This window comes from Pan paniscus, chromosome 16, assembly GCF_029289425.2.
Source record: "Pan paniscus chromosome 16, NHGRI_mPanPan1-v2.0_pri, whole genome shotgun sequence".
In the NCBI taxonomy this organism is placed as follows: Eukaryota; Metazoa; Chordata; class Mammalia; order Primates; family Hominidae; genus Pan; species Pan paniscus.
In genome coordinates, this window is record NC_073265.2 from 48049898 (window position 1) to 48069132 (window position 19235).

General features: G+C 44.8%; 1 protein-coding gene across 6 annotated transcripts in view; it reads left to right on the top strand.

Moving 5' to 3' along the window:
- MINDY2 (MINDY lysine 48 deubiquitinase 2) overlaps positions 1–19235 on the top strand; it is a 93697-nt gene that overhangs the window by 17496 nt on the left and 56966 nt on the right. For all 6 annotated transcript variants that reach the window (XM_063596680.1, XM_063596679.1, XM_008953221.6 and 3 more), the window contains exon 3: positions 16719–16783. In XM_063596680.1, coding sequence (XP_063452750.1) covers positions 16719–16783 — 65 coding nt within the window. The remainder of the gene's footprint in view (positions 1–16718; positions 16784–19235) is intronic.

The following is a 19235-nucleotide window of genomic DNA, read 5'->3' on the forward strand; positions in this document are numbered from 1 at the left end:
CTGAAGTGCTATTATATAATCTATTTTAAAATTATAGTTTTGAATCTGCTAATTAAAAATTTTTATCAGTATGTTACTGTTCTTAGATGGTATAGTCTTCTTTCTGACCAGCATTAAAATTCTGTAATACCCATAAGGAATCTAGGTAACGTCTAGAAAACAAGATACATCTTAATCCCAATAAATTGTAGAATGGGAGATGGTACAGAATCGCTGACATTGCATGTAGAAAGTGTTCAAAAATATTGGGTAGACTTGAATTAAAGACAAAGGAGGTGATTTAGAGCAGTGCTACCGAAAGTGTGATTCGTGGACCTATGCCAATCTACAAAATGTTAGTTATCAGGCTACAGTGCGGTAGAATCTTCTCCTAGGATGTAAAATATTTACATTAGTAAGCACACTGTTTATTTCAACTGAAATTTGTTTATAGGGAAATTTTCTTGTTGAAGGAAGTAATGTATTAAATTGCATTCTTCTCTAAGCTTCTTATTTCAAAACAGACCAGTAGTACAGTTTGTAGACTGGCTACATTGAGTTGAACTTGTTTAGAGAGCAAGCAGTTGTACATCACATTGTGGCCTTTTATAATTTGGCAAATAAGAATTTATATATTTATACTATCACCAAATAGGAAATCTTAATCCATATTCTACAGTTTTTTCAGTAATTAAATTTTTATTTAGGCCAGGTGTGGTGGCTCACGCCTGTAATCCCAGCACTTTGGGAGGCCAAGGCAGGCAGATCACTTGAGGTCAATAATTTGAGACCTGCCTGGCCAACATGGTGAAACCCTGTGTGTCTACTAAAAATACAAAAATTAGCCGGGCATGGTGTCATGCACCTATAGTCCCAACTATTCGGGAGGCTGAGGTGGGAGAATTGCTTGAACTCAAGAGGTGGAGGTTACAGTGAGCCAAGATCATGCCACTGCACTCCAGCCTGGGTGATGGAGTGAGACTCCGTCTCAAAAACAAAAACATATTTTATTTTTAAAAAATCTTGTCAACTGGGGCCGGGCACGGTGGCTCACGCCTGTAATCCCAGCACTTTGGGAGGCCGAGGCAGGCCGATCACAAGGTCAGGAGATCAAGAACATCCTGGCTGACACAGTGAAACTCCGTCTCGACTAAAAAATACAAAAAATTAGCTGGGCATGGTGGCAGACGCTTGATGTCCCACCTACTCGGGAGGCTGAGGCAGGAGAATGGTGTGAACCCAGGAGGCATAGCTTGCAGTGAGCCGAGATTGCACCACTGCACTCCAGCCTGGGCAACAGAGCGAGACTCCGTCTCAAAAAAAAAAGAATCTTATCAACTGGTTAATTTGTCTCTACCCTTCCAGACAACTAGTTCACTCATTTTTTGTGAGATACAGACTTAGTGATATAACTGAGACAGGAAATTTTAGAAGATTCTTTTTTTTTTTTTCTTTTGAGACAGAGTCTTACTCTATTGCCCAGGCTGGAGTGCAGTGGTGTGATCATGACTTGCTGCAATCTCGACCTCCCTAGGCTCAGGTGATCCTCCCACCTCAGCCTCCCGAGTAACTGGGACTGCACGCACATGCTACCACACCCAGCTAATTTTTGGGTTTTTGGTTTGTTTTTGTTTTTTTTATTTTTTGAGACAGAGTTTCACTCTTGTTTCCCAGGCTGGAGTGCAATGGCGTGATCTCAGCTCACCACAACCTCCACCTCCTGGGTTCAAGTGATTCTCCTGCCTCAGCCTCCCGAGTAGCTGGGATTACAGGCATGCACCACCACACCTGGCTAATTTTGTATTTTTAGTAGAGATGGGGTTTCTCCATGTTGGTCAGGCTTGTCTTGAACTCCTGACCTCAGGTGATCCGCCCACCTGAGCCTCCCAAAGTGCTGGGATTACAGGCGTGAGCCACCGTGCCTGGTCAAGTTTTATTTTTGTAGAGATTGGGTTTCACTGTGTTTCCCAGGCTTGTCTTGAACTCCTGGGCTCAAGCGATCCTCCTACCTTGGCCTCCCAAAGTGCTGGGATTACAGGCATGAGCCACTGCACCCGGCAGGAAGACCCTTTTTAGAAAATATAATTCATATCATTTAATCCCCATTCACTGGCTAGGGACCTCATAGTTAAGGGTAGATTACTCTGAATACCTAGATGTCTGCAAATTGGCTTAAAAAGAAAATACCTCTTTTAGGCTAGCTTAGTGATACTTTTTATTTTTATTATTATTTTAAGTTTTTTTTTCCCCATGGGACTCTACTTGATAAATGATTCTTAAAGTTAGTGATTCCTAAGTTATATTTTATGGGGAAGGCTGAAATATGCTGGGTGATTTTGAGGAATAGCCAATATAGTCAAGGAGTACACAAAGGGGAGTTGTAGGAGATGAGATCAGAGAGTTGACGCAGTCAGGTCATATGGGGCCCTAAGGATGTAACAGCAATTTTGGTTTTTGCCATGAGTAAGCTGGGAAGCTGTTGGAGGATTTTGAACAGAGGACTGACATGATCTAACTTTGGATTTAATAAGAATTCTCTAGCATTTATGTTGACAATAGACCTTAGGGGGGTAAGACAAGTGGGAAAACCATTTAGGAAGTTATTACAACTAGCAAAAGATGGTGGCTTTAAACAAGGTAAAATAAGTGAAGTTTGTAAGAAGTGGTTAGATACTGGATACAGAGTTGACAGAATTTGCTGATCAGTTGGATATAGAGTGAAAGTGGAGTCAAGGATTATCTCATTTTTGGTTTGAACAAGTAGAAGGATGGAAATAGGAAAACTGAAGTAGGAAAAAATGGAGCAAGGCTTTTAGGGAGAAATTGCAGGATTTTTGTTTTTAGATGTTTATTTACATCAAAATGGAGCGATCAGGCCGGGTGTGGTGGCTCACGCCTGTAATCTCAGCAGTTTGGGAGGCCGAGGCAGGTGGATCATGAGGTCAGGAGATCGAGACCATCCTGGCTAACACGGTGAAACCCCATCTCCACTAAAAAATACAAAAAATTAGCCGGGCGTGGTGGCGGGCACGTGTAGTCCCAACTACTCGGGAGGCTGAGGCAGGAGAATGGCTTGAACCCAGGCGGCGGAGGTTGCAGTGAGCCGAGATCACGCCACTGCACTCCAGCCTGGACAACAGAGCGAGACTCCATCTCAAAAAAAAAAAAAGGAGCCATCAGGAAAGCAATTTTATATATATATATATATCTTGAGTTCAGAGGAGAGGTCTGGATCAGCACTTTCAATTAAAATTTCTGTAATGATAGAAATGTTCTGTATCTGTGCTGTCCAGGTTAGTAGCCACTAGCCACATGCGGCCCTCAGGCTCTTAAAATGTAGCTCCTGTCTTGAGCCCAGGAGTTGAGGCCAGCCTGGGCAACATGGTGAGACCCCCATCTCCACTTAAAAATTCAAAAATTAGCCAGGCGTGATGGTGTGCACCTGTAGTCCCAGCTACTTGGGACGCTCAGGTGGGAGGATTGCTTGGGCCTGGGATCCAGAGGCTGCAGTGAGCCAAGATCACAACACTGCACTCTACCCTGGGCAACAGGGCAAGACCCTGTCTCAAAATATGTGTGTGTGTGTGTGTGTGTGTGTAATGTGACCAAGGAACTGAATTTTTAATTTTATATAAATTAAATTTAATAGCCACATATTGCTACTGGCTACTGTATTAGACAGTACAAGTCTAGCCTGTAAGTATATATTTACAGACAACATATATAAACAGTAGTTAGATTGGGTGAGATCATTAAGGGAAGGAATGTAGTAGATAAAAGAAAAGGTCAGTAGACTGAGTCTGGGATTTGCCAGTGATTAGAAGGTGGGGAAGGAGAAAGAGCCGGCATGGTCAGCCAGGTAGAAGAAAAATAGGAGGCTGTGATTTCCTAGAATCCTAATGAAGAAATGTTTCAAGGAAGAGTGAGAGATGAGCTGAATCAAATGCTGCTAATAGCTCAGGCAGGAGGAAGACTGAAAATTGACTGTTGATTTAGCCATAAGGAGGTCATTGATAACCTTGATGAGTGTATGGAATGAAAACCTGACTGGAAACAAGAAAAAACTGGAAACCCTCACACCTAGCCAGTAGAAATGTAAAATAATACAGCCACTTTGGAAAGCAGTTTGGCAATTCTTTAAAAAGTTAAACAGAATTCCCGTATGACCATGAAATATCATTCCTAGGTATTTACCCAAGAGAAGTGAAAACGTATGTCCATACAGCTTGTATAAAAATGTTCAGGCCACACGCGGTGGCTTACGCCTGTAATCCCAGCATTTTGGGAGGCCAAGGCAGGTGGATCACAATGTCAAGTGTTTGAGACCAGCCTGGCCAACATGGTAAAACCCCGTCTCTACTAAGAACATAAAAATTAGCCGGGCGTGGTGGCACATGCCTGTAATTCCAGCTACTCGGGAGGGTGAGGCAGAAGAATCGCTTGAACCCGGGAGGCGGACGTTGCAGTGAGCCGAGATCATGCGATTGCACTCCAGCCTGGGCGACAGAGCAAGACTCTGTCTCAGGGGGAAAAAAAGAAAAATGTTCAAAGCAGTATTATTCATAGTAGTCAAAAAATGGAAACAACCGAAATGTCTTATCAACTGATGAGCAGATAAATATAGATTTGTACAGTGGAATATTATTCAGCCATAAAAAGGTATGAAGTATGAATACATGCTGTAACATGGATGAACCCTGAAACTTTTAAGTGAAAGAGGCAAAGTACAAAAGACCATATAGTGTATGATTCCATCTATATGAAACATCCATTAGCCAGGCTGGTGGTGCATGCCTATGGCCCCAGCTACTTGGGAGGATGAGGTGGGAGGATCACTTGAACCCAGGAGTTTGAGACTGCAATGAGCTATGACCATACCACTGCATTCCAGCCTGGGTGAGAGAGCAAGAACCTTATCCCTAAAAAATGAAAGTTTAAAAAAACCAGAATAGGCACATTTATAGAGACAGAAAGTAGATTAGTGGTTGCTTAGGGCTGGGGAAGAGATGGGGTGAAATGGGGGTTGACTGCTAATGGGTACAGGGTTTCTTTTAGGGAAGACCAAAATGTTCTAAAATTAGATCATGGGACTGGCACAGTGGCTCACACCGTAATCCCAGCACTTCGGGTGCTTGAGGTGGGTGGTTCACTGGAGCTCAGGAGTTCAAGACCAGCCTGGGCAACATGGCAAAACCCCGTCTCTACTAAAAATACAAAAAATTAGTCGAGTGTGGTGGCACATGCCTGTAGTCCCAGCTACTTGGGAAACTGAGGCAGGAGAATCGCTTGAACCCAGCAGTCGGAGGTTGCAGTGAGTGGAGATAACACCACTGCACTCCAGCCTGGGCGACAGTGAGAAACTGTCTCAAAAAATAAGTAAATAAATAAATAAATTTAAAAAATAAAATTAGATCATGATGATAGTTTCATAATCCTGTGAATATACAACAAAAAATAATTGAATTGTACATTTTAAGTGAGTAGCTTGTATGTGGATTATACCTCAAAGCCATTTTATAAAAGAGAAAACTAGAGAAAGGGAACTGCAAAAAATACTTTATACAAATAGAAAAATTAGCCTTAGATAGTTCATCCATGGTAATAGGAGGAAAGACAGACCGTATTACAAATAGGTGCAGGTAGGTGGGTGGATGTGGTTGCAGCGCGTCTCTTGAGTGCTTCTATTTTCTCAATGAAATAGGAAACAAAGTCATCAGCTGGGAGTGAGGATGAGGGGAGGAGTTGTTGAAAGTAAGAGGGAAGGTATAAAATAATTGGTTAGAGAAATGGGAGATTGAATGGATTAGAGAGCTGTGGTATGATTTTTGGGTGTTACCTTTGAGGTTAGTGAAACCAGCCAGCATGGTGTTATGTTTTCTCAGTCACGTTCAGCTGCACGAGTCCAGGCCTGAATAATGGGAGGCCAGGATTTAACCAGAGCTGGACTTTTGCCTGATGAGCGTGTTGACGAAAGAATCTAGGGTATGTTGCTCTACATGTTGCCAGTGGTGGGGCCAGGGTTGTGCTGTGGGGGAGGAGGGGAGGAATCTAAGGTATGAAGGTGTGTATAGAGAGTGATTATAATTATGGGCCATAGAATTTAAGCTGCGTAAAGAGGAAATGATGTAAGTGTGTTGAAGGAAAATGTAATGAGATTAATGGATTGTAAGTCTTGATTCCTGATAGAGCTGAGGAATTTTTGGTAATAATGAAACTGTATTACCATGGGAAATGAGTTTCTGAGATAAAGTAGAATCAAAGTTTTTTTGGGTGTGTGTGTGTGTGTGTTTTAAGAATAAAATATTTTTGTTGGAGAAGAGGTCAAGGAACAGACAGGCAGGGTATTGGAAGAGACATCTCCATACGTATTGAAATTACCAAAAATTATGGGATTTGTGTTGGAGAAAGATAGTGAGCTAAGAATAAAGGGGATTGGCCTGAAGGTCAGGAGGTAACTGCAACAAGGTGGGTAGATAATGGGTAGAATTATCTGAGTTTTAAAACTGAGGAGTTTAGGGAGGAAGTGGGGAGAGAATGACAGGAGCAAGTGGATACCTATTCCACTTTGAGGTTCACTGGTAAAAGAAGTATGAGAGAGAACAGAACTATCACTTAAGAGAACTGCATTGTCGTCAAGACAGAGCCAAATACTCAGATAATAAGGTGAAGGGAACATTCAGAGGAGTTGAATACCTAGGGAATTTGCTAATGGCAGACTATGAGTTACAGAGAACACTGAAATTCAAGATAAGTATTTAGAAGTCATCAGTATAAAAATGGTATTTAAATCTGTGGAAGTTGGGCCGGGCGCGGTGGCTCACGGCTGTAATCTCAGTACTTTGGGAGGCCGAGGTGGGCGGATCACGAGGTCAGGAGATCGAGACCACGGTGAAACCCCGTCTCTACTAAAAATACAAAAAAATTAGCCGGGCGTGGTGGCGGGCTCCTGTAGTCCCAGCTGCTGGGGAGGCGGAGGCAGGAGAATAGCGTGAACCTGGGAGGCGGAGCTTGCAGTGAGCCGAGATCGCGCTACTGCACTCCAGCCTGGGCACCAGAGCGAGACTCATCTCCAAAAAATAAATAAATAAATAAATAAATAAATAAATAAATAAATAAATCTGTGGAAGTTGATAAGATAATAGAGAAAAGAAGAGGGGTCCAAGATTCTCCCCTGAAGTTTCCCATCATGCAGAGATTAGGTGGAGCAGTGTTTCAACTTTCTTTTCGTTATTGCCATTCTGAAGGGCCTTTATAGACACTTTTGTCCTAATGGCTCACTTCAGGACATTTTAATACTGTAGATATATAGTATGTGTTATTTTGTTTTGTTTTGTTTTGTTTTGTTTTTTGAGACGGAATCTTGCTCTGTTGCCCAGGCTGGAGTGCAGTGGCGTGATCTCAGCTCACTGCAAGCTCCACCTGCGGGTTCACACCGTTCTTCTGCCTCAGCCTCCTGAGTAGCTGGGACTACAGGCGCCTGCCACCATGCCCAGCTAATTTTTTGTATTTTTAGTAGAGACAAGGTTTCACCGTGTTAGCCAGGATGGTCTCGATCTCCTGACCTCGTGATCCACCCGTCTCGACCTCCCAAAGTGCCGGGATTACAGGCGTGAGCCACTGCGCCCGGCCTATCGTATGTGTTTTTTTGTACTGTGGCCCTTTGAAGGCTATAAACCATTATAGTGTCCAAGTTTTTTTTTCTTTTTTTGGCCACCCTCCCTCCTGCACCAAGAACCAGTTTTTGCCCCTTTTAAGTGCAACATTACCTCTGCTAAAATGCATGAAGTAGAGGACAGAGAAATAGTGAAGAAGTAGCTGGTAAGATAGGAGAAAAGCCAGTACAGAGTGGTAGAATGAAGCCAAGAGAGGGTGAAAATTGTTAGAAGAAAGGAGAAAGGGTATTGAATACTGGAGAATACTCTCTTTATGACTTGGCAGTGTGGTTATTGTGACCTTCATCAAACCGTGTCACTGCAGTGATGAGATGGAAATGGAGTGGTGAGTTGAAGAGTATCTGGGAGGTAAGGAAATGGAGCCTCAAGGGCAGAAAACTTTTGAGAAGTTTGGGTACAAATGGGTATGGGAAGTGGGTAAGGAGTAGGAAAAGGCTTAATGGAGAACATGTGACTTGTATCCGGCTTTGAAGCATAGTTAGAATCTATGCTGTTGTAAAGAATAGGAAAGGTTGTTTGAGGGTTAGTTGGAAACTATCTTAAGCTCAAGCTAGAGGTGGAAATATGTAAGGCATATTGAAGGAACAGTGTATGTGTCTAATTTGACTATAGTTGGTAAATCTGCATGTTGTATAGTTAGAGAAATAGAGATTGGATTAAGTAGATTGTGGCAAGAGAGTCTTGTGAGCCAGGCAGGAAATTTGAATTTACTGTGATAGGATGCTTAATCTATTTTAGTTTCCTAAATGGGATAATAACAAGTTAAATGTAGTTTCATTTTGTTTTGTTTTTTGAAACTGAGTCTCTCTCTGTTGCCCAAGCTGGAGTGCAGTGGCACGATCTTGCTCACTGCAACCTCTGCTTCCCAGGTTCAAGCAATTCTCTTGCCTCAGCCTCCTGAGTAGCTGGGATTATAGGCACCCGCCACCATGCCCAGCTAATTTTTGTATTTTTCGTAGAGATGGGGTTTCCCCATGTTGGCCGGGCTGGTCTTGAATTCCTGACTTCAAGTGATCCACCTGCCTTGGCCTCCCGAAGTGCTGGGATTATAGGCATTAGCCACTGCACCTGGCCATTTATATATAACTATATATAATTTAAGTAATGAGTTACATGTATTTCTGACCCTGTTTCCTATCCAGCTCTTCCATATCCATCCACTCTCCACCCTACTTTCCTTGTTCTCAGATGGAATTGTGTAAGGCAGATTGAGTCAAATTGGACTCATTTACTATTCTTTCTTAGATCATTGCCATATATCACCTGAACCTGCACTGAAGAATATAGTAGCCACTAGGTACATGTGGCTATTGAGTCCTTGAAATGTGGCCAGTGTGAATTGAGGTGTTCTGTAAATGTAAAATATACACTGGATTTCAAAGATTTGGTTAAAAAAGAATATCAGTAATTTAAAAATATTGATTGTTGAAATGTTCATATACTAAGTTAAATAAAATATATTATTAAGATTAATTTTGCCAGGTGTGATGGCTCATGCCTTTTATCCCAGCACTTCGGGAGACTGAGGCAGGCAGATCACTTGAGCTCAGGAGTCAAGACCAGCCTGGGCAACATGGCAAAACCCTATCTTTACAAAAAATTTAAAAAATTAGCCATGTGTGATGATGCTTACCAGTAGTCCCTGCTGCTCAGGAGGTTAAGGCAGCAGGATCACTTGAGCCTGAAAGTTCAAGGCTGCAGTGAGCCATGTTTGTGCCACTGTACTCCAGCCTGGGTGACAAAGTGAGACCCTATCTCAAACAAACAAACAAAAAAGATTAATTTTACCTATTTATTTTGACCTTTATTAATGTGGCTGCTAGAAAATTTAAAATTACATTTGAGCTCAAATTTGTGGTTTGCATTATATTTCAACTGGACAGTGTTAAACTGTGCTGCCACTCCATAGCTCTTATCTTCATTCTGGCTCTACTTTCTGTGCTATCACAAGTTGATACCATTTACCTAACCTCTTCCCTGCTCGTTATCACTAGCACTCTACTTGACTTTGTCTGCATACCTTCTGAGACAAAATGAGCTCTTTTGCCATGAGTTCTGCAAATGAAGAGATACAGTTGTGGTGGCAGAGAACCGATGAGCAGAGCCATAAGTGCAGAAGTACTAATAGTACAAAGGATGAGATAGACTGGTGCAAAAATAAAGCCATCACAAAATTGTAATGCCTCTGTTTTACAGAAGAGGAAACCAATGTTCAGAGGGGTTAATGTGCTGTCTCCATCTGGGCACCTTCTATGATTTAAAGTATGCTGAAAAGCTCATATGCTCAAAAATACATCCCTCTTACACCTCTACAATCCCAAAGTGTTTTTGATGTAATATTTGAAAGTTCCTCTACTTGTGTTTTTCTTTCTTTTCTTTTTTTCTTCCCGAGATGGAGTCTTGCTCTTTCGCCCAGGCTGGAGTATAATGGTGCGATCTTGGCTCACTGCAACCTCCGCTTCCAAAGCTCAAGCAATTCTCCTGCCTCAGCTACCCGAGCAGCTGGGATTACAGGCGCCCGCCACCATGCCCAGCTAATTTTTGTATTTTTTTTTTTTTTTTTTTTTTAGTAGAGATGGGATTTGTCTATGTTGGCCAGGCTGATCTCGAACTCCTGACCTCGTGATCCACCCACCTTACACTCTCAAAGTGCTGGGACTACAGGCGTGAGCCACCACACCCAGACCTTTTCTTGCCTTTTTTAATGCAGTAAAAAAAAATTTTTTTTTTTTTGAGACAGAGTTTCACTCTTGTCACCCAGCCTATAGTGCAATGGCACAATCTTGGCTCACTGCAACCTCTGCCTCCTGGGTTCAAGCGATTATCTCACCTCAGACTCCCAAGTAGCTGGGATTACAAGCGCCTGCCACCACACCCAGCTAATTTTTGTATCTTTAGTAGAGATGGGGTTTCATCATCTTGGCCAGGCTGGATTCAAATTCCTGACTTCAGGTGATCCGCCCGCCTTGGCCTCCCAAAGTGCTGGGATTACAGACGTCAGCCACCACGCCCAGCAATCCAGTAAATATTCACTGAGCATGTATTGTGAGCTAGTTATTTGGAGGTGTCAACATGTAGTTAATGTGGCTGTGTAAGTGTACTCTAACCACGAAAATGTCAGCATGGTATTTTTCTTGGAAAGAGTAATAAAATAAATAGTTAACACATCTTGGTATGTTAAATTTATCTAACTCTTAGCTAGCAAAGCCCTGAGGAAGCAGAACATAGGACAGATAATTTTAATAAGGAAAAGGAAAAATTAGGAAATAGCTGAGAGAAGGACTGTGTGGTAGATAGAGCTCCCTCTCCCCTCTCCCCTCTCCCCTCCCCCCTCCCCCCTCCCCCCTCCCCCCTCTCCCCTCTCCCCTCTCCCCTCTCCCCTCTTTCCACGGTCTCCCTCTGATGCCGAGCCGAAGCTGGACGGTACTGCTGCCATCTCAGCTCACTGCAACCTCCCTGCCCGATTCTCCTGCCTCAGCCTGCCGAGTGCCTGCGATTGCAGGCGTGCGCCGCCACGCCTGACTGGTTTTCGTATTTTTTTGGTGGAGACGGGGTTTCGATGTGTTGGCTGGGCTGGTCTCCAGCTCCTAACCGCGAGTGATCCGCCAGCCTCGGCCTCCCGAGGTGCCGGGATTGCAGACGGAGTCTCGTTAACTCAGTGCTCAATGGCGCCCAGGCTGGAGTGCAGTGGCGTGATCTCGGCTTGCTACAACCACCTCCCAGCCGCCTGCCTTGGCCTCCCTAAGTGCCGAGATTGCAGCCTCTGCCTGGCAGCCACCCCGTCTGGGAAGTGAGGAGCGTCTCCGCCTGACCGCCCATCGTCTGGGATGTGAGGAGCCCCTCTGCCTGGCTGCCCAGTCTGGAAAGTGAGGAGCGTCTCTGCCCGGCCGCCATCCCATCTAGGAAGTGAGGAGTGCCTCTTCCCGGCCGCCATCACATCTGGGAAGTGAGGAGCGTCTCTGCCCGGCCGCCCATCGTCTGAGATGTGGGGAGCACCTCTGCCCTGCCGCCCCGTCCGGGATGTGAGGAGTGTCTCTGCCCGGCCGCCCTGTCTGAGAAGTGAGGAGACCCTCTGCCTGGCAACCGCCCCGTCTGAGAAGTGAGGAGCCCCTCCGCCCGGCAGCCACCCCGTCTGAGAAGTGAGGAGCGTCCTCCCTCCTCATCTGGGAGGGAGGTGGGGGGGTCAGCCCCCCGCCCGGCCAGCCGCCCCGTCCGGGAGGTGAGGGGCACCTCTGCCCGGCCGCCCCTACCGGGAAGTGAGGAGCCCCTCTGCCCGGCCAGCCGCCTCGTCCGGGAGGGAGGTGGGGGGGTCAGCCCCCCGCCTGGCCAGCCGCCCCGTCCGGGAGGCGAGGGGTGCCTCTGCCCGGCCGCCCCTACTGGGAAGTGAGGAGCCCCTCTGCCCGGCCAGCCGCCCCGTCCGGGAGGGAGGTGGGGGGGTCAGCCCCCCTCCTGGCCAGCCGCCCCATCCAGGAGGGAGGTGGGGGGGTCAGCCCCCCGCCAGGCCAGCCGCCCCGTCCGGGAGGGAGGTGGGGGGATCAGCCCCCCGCCTGGCCAGCCGCCCCGTCCGGGAGGGAGGTGGGGGGATCAGCCCCCTGCCCGGCCAGCCGCCCTGTCCAGGAGGTGGGGGGGGCGCCTCTGCCCGGCCGCCCCTACTGGGAAGTGAGGAGCCCCTCTGCCCGGCCAGCCGCTCTGTCTGGGAGGGAGGTGGGGGGGTCAGCCCCCGGCCCGGCCAGCCGCCCCGTCCGGGAGGGAGGTGGGGGGGTTAGCCCCCCGCCTGGCCAGCCGCCCCATCCGGGAGGTGAGGGGCGCCTCTGCCCGGCCGCCCCTTCTGGGAAGTGAGGAGCCCCTCTGCCTGGCCAGCCGCCCCGTCCGGGAGGGAGGTGGGGGGATCAGCCCCCCGCCCGGCCAGCCGCCCCGTCCGGGAGGGAGGTGGGGGGATCAGCCCCCCGCCCGGCCAGCCACCCTGTCCGGGAGGTGAGGGGCGCCTCTGCCCGGCCGCCCCTACCGGGAAGTGAGGAGCCCCTCTGCCCAGCCAGCCGCCCCCTCCGGGAGGGAGGTGGGGGGGTCAGCCCCCCGCCGGGCCAGCCGCCCCGTCGGGGAAGTGAGGGGCGCCTCTGCCCGGCCGCCCCTACTGGGAAGTGAGGAGCCCCTCTGCCCGGCCAGCCGCCCTGTCCGGGAGGGAGGTGGGGGGTCAGCCCCCCGCCCGGCCAGCCGCCCCGTCCGGGAGGTGTACTCAACAGCTCATTGAGAACGGGCCATGAAGACAATGGCGGTTTTGTGGAATAGAAAGGGGGGAAAGGTGGGGAAAAGATTGAGAAATCGGATGGTTGCTGTGTCTGTGTAGAAAGAGGTAGACATGGGAGACTTTTCATTTTGTTCTGTATTAAGAAAAATTCTTCTGCCTTGGGATCCTGTTGATCTGTGACCTTACCCCCAACCCTGTGCTCTCTGAAACATGTGCTGTATCCACTCAGGGTTGAATGGATTAAGGGCGGTGCAAGATGTGCTTTGTTAAACAGATGCTTGAAGGCAGCATGTTCGTTAAGAGTCATCACCACTCCTTAATCTCAAGTACCCAGGGACACAAACACTGCGGAAGGCCGCAGGGTCCTCTGCCTAGGAAAACTAGAGAACTTTGTTCACTTGTTTATCTGCTGACCTTCCCTCCACTATTGTCCTGTGACCCTGCCAAATCCCCCTCTGCGAGAAACACCCAAGAATGATCAATAAAAAAGAAAAAAAAAAAAAAAAAAAAAAGGAAATAGCTAGACCTGGTGTAGCTAAAGAGGTTTGGGAATCACTGGTGAGAGGACTTAGCTACTAGGGACATGTAAAAGTAGTATTTTGATGGGAGGTGGGGGAGAAGTGAACAAGAATGATGTAGGCAAAGAAATTCTGAAGGCTCTGCCTCACCAAAAGTAAACTTTATTCAGGGCCAGTCGTGCCAGAACAAATGTTCAATTTTCTAAGCTATTTAGATGTTCTGTTGAGATTACTCCATTTCTCTGGAGAAAAAAGAGATGTTTTTGAGTTAAAAAGCAAACACGGCTGGGCGCGGTGGCTCACGCCTGTAATCCCAGCACTTTGGGAGGCCGAGGCAGGCGGATCACGAGGTCGGGAGATCGAGACCATCCTGGCTAACACAGTGAAACCCTGTCTTTACTAAAAATACAAAAAAATAGCCAGGCGTGGTGGCGGGCGCCTGTAGTCCCAGCTACTTGGGAGGCTGAGGCTGAGGCAGGAGAATGGCATGAACCCGGGAGGCGGAGCTTGCAGTGAGCCGAGGTGGCACCACTGCACTCCAGCCTAGGCGACACAGCGAGACTCCATCTCAAAAAAAAAAAAAAAAAAAAGCAAACACTAGTAGAGGGATTGTAAGAGAAACTACTAATTGCTTTCCTAATGCCTAGCTGAAGTACCCCAAGGAAATGGGAATTTTGATTGGCAAAGGTTAGAGGAGAAGAAGTGAATTTCAATCTGGAAATTTCTGTCACTAGAATATGAGAGCAGAGCCAGACATGGACATGGCTTTTTGGAGGGCTTTGGCATAGAGAAAGAAACACGATACCTAGGAAGTGTTAGGAAGTGTAATAAAGTAAGGTGTGGAAGAGATGTAGGGAGAAGGCAGGAAATGGGCAGGAATATGAAACTCAACATAAACTGGAATGTATATTGTGACTTCAGCCATCTGAAATTGTTAGTATGATGATGAGACTGGCATAGTTAAAGTAAGAAAAGTAATAGAGATGGTGGCATTGTCTTACTTTTAAAAAATTATTTTATCTTTTGAATATAAATACGCTATAAAGCGAGGTCAATGTTGAAGCATTTTAATTTCGCCCAGAGTTGCCTGTATTTCCTTTTTTCCAAACGTTCACCTGGTATAAGCTAACTTATGCCAAGCCCTCTCTTCCATTTTTTTTGGCCTAAAGTAGCTATCAAATTTTGGTTTCTTGTTTTCTGTTTATTTAGAATATCCCATTAGTAGCAAGGTTTTCTTAATTCTTTCCTTGAAATTTTTTCTCTTTCTGTATACTCATATTTCACAACCTGATTCACCTGCAAACTGTATCATTCTTTGTCCCTAAATTAGCCTACATATCAGTGTACTTTTCCTAAAGCATCAATTTCATTCTTCACTCCTCTACTTAAAAGTATAAAGATCCCTGTGATCTTTTACAGTCAGCCAAACTTATCAGCATATTATTTAGGATTTTCTGAAATCTGTTCAAGTTTACTCATTCAACCATGTTTGCCACTACTTTACAATATAAATCTTTTGTATTAACTCTTCGTATAAGCTGTTCGTGTGACATGATCTTTCTTATATGTGCTTTCTCCATTCATTCTTCCCCTCAAAAGATGCTTTTTCTCCTATTGCCATTCCAAGTTTTGCTCATTTTTCTGCATCCAGTTTAGCTTTTTTTTTTTTTTTTTTTGAAACGATTAGCCAGGTGTGGTGGTGCGTGTCTTTAGTCCCAGCTACTCAGGAAGCTGAGGTGGGAGGATCACCTGAGTCTAGGGAGGTTGAGGTTGCAGCAAGTCGTGATCACGCCACTGCACTCCAGCGTGGGCAACAGAGTAAGACTCTGTCTCAAAAAAAAAAAAAAAAGTCTTCTAAAATGTGCCATCTCAGTTACATCACTAAGTCTGGCTCTCAAAAAAATCAGTTGACTAGTTGTCTGGAAGGGTAGACACAGATTAACCAGTTGACAAGATTTTTTAAAAATAAAATTTGTTTTTGTTTTTGAGACAGAGTCTCGCTCCATCACCCAGGCTGGAGTACAGTGGCGTGATCTTGGCTCACTGCAACCTCCACCTCCTGGGTTGAAGCAATTCTCCTGCCTCAGCCTCCTGAGTAGTTGGGACTACAGGTGCATGCCACTATGCCTGGCTAATTTTTGTATTTTTACTAGAAACAGGATTTCACCATGTTGGCCAGGCTGGTCTTAAACTCCTAACCTCAGGTGATCCACCCTCCTCAGCCTCCCAGTGTGCTGGGATTATAGGCATGAGCCATCATGCCCAGCCCAGTTTAGCTTTTACAGTTCAATAAGAAAAGATAGGCCAGGAACGGTGGCTCATGCCTGTGGTCCCAACACTTTGGGAGGCTGCAACATGGCAAGACCCCACCCCTAAAAAAAAAAAAAAAAAAAAAAAAAGATGATAATTATATAGGTAGATAATTCAAAGAAAAAAGTATGTACATACAGTTAATACATAATTTGAAAGATAATACGTAGATTTAAAAGTATTAAAATTGTGATCCATATTTTTAAAAGGTACTACATATATTTAAAAGTTGCCACATATACCAAAAGGTTATACATATATTTAAAAGGTGATACCAAATAAAAACTCGTATATAAAAATACCATCTTTTTAAATGAAAAGAAAAGAAATTTTTTTTGAGGCAGAGTCTCACTTTGTTGCCCAGGCTGGAGTGCAGTGGCGCGATCTCGGCTCACTGCAGCCTCCACCTCCCAGGTTCAAGCGATTCTTCTGCCTCAGCCTCCCAAGTAGCTGGGATTACAGGCACCCGCCACCATGCCCGGCTAATTTTTGTATTTTTAGTAGAGTTGGCCAGGCTGAACTCCTGACCTCAGATGATCCACCCACCTCAGCCTCCCAAAGTGCTGGGATCACAGGCGTGAGCCACCAAACCCAGCCAGATGCCAAAATTCTTTTTTTTACTTCTCAGTGTTGCAGACATTTAGAAGACTGATAATACCCATTGTTGGTGAGGTAATCAGAAATAGTTATATTGTTGACAGCAGTGAAATTTGTTATAACCTTTGGGACCTTTATACATAATAACATGGAATGATGCTGAAATATAAAATGGAAGTAAAAAGTTCAAAAGCACTATAGTATAGACATTGAAAAAATATTTGACGTGATAGGAAAAGTTAACATTGATTTTCTCTGGGTAGGATTGGGGAGTCAATTTTATATGTCAACTATAGCTACAGTGTTTTAACATTTATAATTAAGATCTATTACTTTTGTAATCAGAAAAACAAGTTTTTAAAAGGCAATTTTACAATTCTTTTTTTTTTTTTACAGGAGATTACATGCTTGATGCAAAGCCAAAAGAAATTTCAGAAATTCAACGTTTAAATTATGAACAGGTAATAAACAGTTTTTGTTAAAGTATATAATTTTAAAGTTTAAATATATACATTGGTTTCTATTAGTAGCTGGCAGCATTTTTCTATAAAGTATTAGATAGTTAACACTTTAGACTTTGCAAGCCACATGTGGTCAGTCTTTATTACATATTCTTTGTTTTCTTTTTTTATGCCTCTTTAAAAATATAAAATCCATTTTTAGCTCACAGCCAATTTTTCCTTTTTTTCTCATTTTTTTCTCAGTATTTTTCCTTTTTTTTCTCATTCCATGACAGATCAAACCTAGTGTTTTTCTTGAAAAATTGACTTCCAGGTCAATTTGTCATTGATGTATCTGTCCTCGTTTTATTTATATTTTACAATTAAGTTATGTTCAGGAGAAAATTGAACAAATGATGTATATGGTATGTCATTAGGACAAGTTTTGCTATTTGATAGTTTCAGTATCCACATTTCTTGGCATGTTCTTTAGAGATCCTGTTCTGCAATGTAGGAGGTATCACTAGGCTTAAAATTATGGGTGCTGGAAAAAAGCAAGCGGAGCTTCATTTTCTTCAGTACTCTTCCTTTACTTGGTAATAGAAGGCAAGAAGGAATTGGCTTCTTAGAGTGGAAGGAAGTATTAGCCAGGGAAGAAAGAGACATCGTTGGAACCTTCATATTTACTTTCAAAGCAACCTTTTTTAACATACTTTCACCAGTATCAAATTTGCAAAAAGAAAGCATAACTCATTTGTCTTGCAAAATTTCTTGAATTTAATGTTCAGATAATCTAGTCTTAATAAAATTTGAAAAATCAACAAGTTGGCTGGGTGTGGTGGCTCAAGCCTGTAATCCCAGCACTTTGGGAGCCCGAGGTGGGCAGATCACGAGGTCAGGAGATGGAGACCATCCTTGTCAACATGGTGAAACCCCATTTCTACTAAAAATACCAAAAAAATTAGCTGGGCATGGTGATGCGCGCCTATAGTCCCAGCTAGTTGTGAGGCTGAGGCAGGAGAATCACTTGATCCCAGGAGGCGGAAGTTGCAGTGAGCTGGAATCGCGCCACTATGATCCAGCCTGGTGACAGAGCAAGACTCTGTCTCATAAAAAAAAAAAAAAGAAGAATCAACAACTTACATTGCATTATATCATAAGATAGGAAATCTAGGCCAGATGCGGTGACTCATGCCTATAATCCCAGCACTTTGGGAGGCCAAGGTGGATGGGTCACTTGAGGCCAGGAGTTCGAGACCAGCTGTCCAACATGGAAAAACCCCGCCTCTACTAAAAATACAAAAATTGGCCGAGTGTAATGGCATGTACCTGTAGTCCCAGCTATTCAGGAGGTTGAGGCATGAGAATTGCTCGAACCAGGGAGGCGGAGGTTGCAGTGAGCCGAGATTGCGTCACTACACTCCATCCTGGGCAGCAGAGGGAGACTCTGCCTCAAAAAATAAGAGGCTGGGCGTGGTGCCTCACGCCTGTAATTCCAGCACTTTGGTAGGCCAAGGCAGGCGGATCACGAGGTCAGGAGATTGAGACCATCCTGGCTAACATGGTGAAACCCCAGCTCTACTGAAAAAAAAAAAAAAAAAACAAATACAAAAAATTAGCCGGGCGTGGTGGCAGGCGCCTGTAAGTCCTAGCTACTCCAGAGGCTGAGGCAGGAGAATGGCGTGAACCTGGGAGACAGAGCTTGGAGTGAGCCGAGATCACGCCACTGCACTCCAGCCGGGGCGACAAAAAAAAAAAGGAGGAGGAGGAGAAGGAAAAGAAAGGAAATCTGTAGCTAAAGCCAGATTTGTATTCTAAGTGATTTAAATTTTATCAGGGGAATTTGTATCTTAAAACAGTGATATTTAAACATTTTTAGCAATAGAAACCTCTTTTCAAATGAAATCTTATCCCAGCTTCCAATATATAAAACCAGTACATGATAAGTATAAAGTGATAATGTTTAATTTATGTCATGTATTTATGAAATTTATATCATTTCTTACTGAAATCATGAAGCTATTTTTATTAAAAACTTAAAATTAGGGACTGCGGATGATAGCTGCAGTCTGATATCAACCTCCAAATTCATTTTACTTTCGTTGCCTAATCCTGAGAAAATCTTGATTGAAATGAGAAAATCTTAATTTTCGTGTTTGCAAGCACCAGGCGTGGTGGCTCATGCCTGTAATCCCAGCACTTTGGGAGGCCAAAGCAGGCGGATCGCTTGAGCCCAGGAGTGAGACCAGCCTGGGCAACATGGCAAAACCCTGTCTCTACAAAAAATACAAAACATTTGCCAGGCATGGTGGCACACGCCTATAGTCCCAGCTACTTGGGAGGCGGAGGTCAGAACACGCCTATAGTCCCAGCTACTTGGGAGGCTGAGGTCAGAGGATCGCTTGAGCCCAGGAGGCAGAGGTTGCTGTGAGCCAAATCACACCACTGCATTCCAGCCTGGACAACAGAGTGA